The 2,419-nt window shown below is 32.7% G+C and overlaps 1 protein-coding gene across 1 annotated transcript; it reads right to left on the bottom strand.

Annotated features, from left to right (window-relative positions):
* Nucleotides 1-568: 568 nt before the first annotated feature.
* LOC121758463 (CBL-interacting serine/threonine-protein kinase 8-like) lies at nt 569-1,528 on the bottom strand. Its single transcript, XM_042153861.1, has 4 exons — nt 1,383-1,528; nt 1,201-1,257; nt 1,061-1,135; nt 569-924 (listed from the first exon to the last, which is right to left on the bottom strand). Exons 1-4 carry the CDS (start codon nt 1,500-1,502, stop codon nt 823-825), a joined length of 354 nt encoding a protein of 117 aa, XP_042009795.1. The 5' UTR covers nt 1,503-1,528; the 3' UTR covers nt 569-822.
* Between the last annotated feature and the right edge of the window lie 891 nt (nt 1,529-2,419).

Genomic DNA, 2,419 nt, shown 5'->3' with positions numbered 1-2,419 from the left:
GAGTAGATTTACAATATAAAACACATGTGTGATAACATTTAATTAGGTAAACAAGTTTTAGTTAAAATTAAATAAGAGGTAGTGCCGTTGCCACATGGATGAAAGTGGTGGTGTTCGAATTGATTAAGACAATTATCTTAGTAGAATATATTCATTTCAATAAATTCTAGTTTATTACTGGTAGTTGAGATTCTTATCAATCTTATTAAGAATCAAATTTATCTATAATCTTAATAATTGTATCAGCCCAATCCCATTTTTTTCAATTTATCAGTTTCATCTCAATCTTTTCAAACATGTATCAATTTCTATGATCGAAATTTCACTCAAATGATGAATCACAACTTGCTGGGTCGAAAGAAGACCTATTATATCTCTCACATAAATTCTACTGCTGCTGCTGCTACTACTATACAAGAATACTAGTAGTATTTTATTTTAGTTTTTGGAGACATTTATCTGAAAACAATTGATTTAATTGATACAAATTGAAAAGATTGCAGTAAATTGGTAAGTGGAGTGTAAAAAAGAACAAGAAATAATGTGTTATGATCACCACAAACCAACCAACCCAAACAAACTTGTACAATCAAATATCAAAGTCACAATCAAAATTTCACAAGAGAGAAAAAGCTACTTACTTTACCAAAAAAACTCAAGACTAAAACACCATACAACGATACACAACACAAGGGGATCACATGTGACCTAAGTGGAAGCAGACTCTGTTGGAGTTGTACGAGTCGATGTCACTGGATCTCCGGAATTCGAACATCGAGTGTTTACACCTCTACAACAATATTGTACAGGAGTATTGTGAGATTATCTTCTCTTACTCTTCGTCTTGGTGATCCTTGACTTGCCAGTTTCATCGGGCGGCCTCCAGATAATATCATCCAGATTGTTACAGAAGTTCTCGTAGAACTGCAAGAAATTGTATGGTTTAAAACTAACTATATATGCTCAATTTTATGTTACCTATTTACAATATGCAGAGAGTTAGGTGTGCATAAGGATGGATGACAAAATTTCAAGATATAAAACATAAAATAAAGGAAACCTTCAGATACTCCTCGGCGTCTCCAGCTGCTTTCTGGATGTCAACCATGATGAATGGTGGCGCAACTTGAAAGATCTGTTAAGAAAGAGTTGGAATTGTTGGGATGGTTGAGAAGAAAGAGGGGGAGTAGATAGATCTACCTCCATTATCACGGAGAAATGCAAAGTCTTATTAGCAGATAGACCTTCAACTCTCATCTACGTAACCCAGTTCATGTTCCCAGAAGTGAAAAAATCAAGTCAGAACGATGCTCTGATGCACTTCTGCGGCAGGTATAACAGCAACGAAAACAGAAGATCGATTGGAAATTGATCCATGTCACCTTGTAATTTCTTGAAACCCATTGACTCAGCAACAACTTCCATACTTGACAGGGCAACAACCTTTGCCGGTTTATTCGTGTTTGATGTTTCAGGGAATCCTGGCAATGCAGGTCAGACATTAAATCCGAGATGCTGAAATTACTAAATCAACAAACTAGAAGCACCAATGTGGTATAGAGTGCAACTAGGGGTGGGAAATTATACCGAAATACCGTAATACCGGACTTACCGTACCGGAAAAATACCGAAAATACCGATTTTTCAGTATACCGCAGTTTCGGTACGGTATGATACCGTACCGCAGTGTTTCGGTACGGTAACGGTATCAATTTTTCTATACCGCGGTATACCGAATCCACGGTATACCGGTATACCGATAGATTATTATATATATATATATATATATATTAAATATGTTGTAATATATATATTACATTTATATATATTATATTAAAAAAAATTTAATACATCAATTAATACAATAAAATTAAACATTCAAATGATAATTTATTCAAACAAATTCAAAATTAACCTGAATTATTTTTTTATCAACTCATCCTATTAAATATAATAAACACAATAACACATAACACCGAAAGAAGATTGGAAATACGATATCGGGAATATGTTTCAACAGAGCACATTTGAAAGAATTTATATTAACTCACACCATTTAGTATATGATTCTTTGTGTAATGTCATATTCCAAATATACAAAGTAATTAAAAATTTTGTTTTATTCTTCGTCCCACTTCATAAAATGTCAATTAAAAATATGTGCAGCTGAAAATGAATCAAATCGTTTAATTAGTGTTTAATTCATTGTACGTTATCTTATTTTATATACTACTTAAATTGAAGGATGAATAAATAGGATACTGATCAGTCATTCTTAATTCTTAAAGAGAAATAAATGTCCAATTTAAATTACTAACTAGTGTCACGCCCGTGCGATGCACGGGTCATTTTAATTTCTTCATATTTATTTCATTTTGCGAAATAAAAGTTGTGAAATGATAAACAAAAGAATATTCGA

Source organism: Salvia splendens, chromosome 12, assembly GCF_004379255.2.
Source record: "Salvia splendens isolate huo1 chromosome 12, SspV2, whole genome shotgun sequence".
NCBI lineage: Eukaryota > Viridiplantae > Streptophyta > Magnoliopsida > Lamiales > Lamiaceae > Salvia > Salvia splendens.
The sequence above is the reverse complement of the archived record's forward strand: the minus strand, read 5'-3'. Positions and strand labels throughout refer to the sequence as shown.

Coding starts and splice junctions, on each gene's coding strand:
- LOC121758463 (XM_042153861.1), bottom strand. CDS start 1,502: ATGTCTGACCTGCATTGCCAGGATTCCCTGAAACATCAAACACGAATA. Junction 1,258..1,382: donor GGGTTTCAAGAAATTACAAG/GTGACATGGATC, acceptor TGGGTTACGTAG/ATGAGAGTTGAAGGTCTATC. Junction 925..1,060: donor ACGCCGAGGAGTATCTGAAG/GTTTCCTTTATT, acceptor AATTTCTTGCAG/TTCTACGAGAACTTCTGTAA.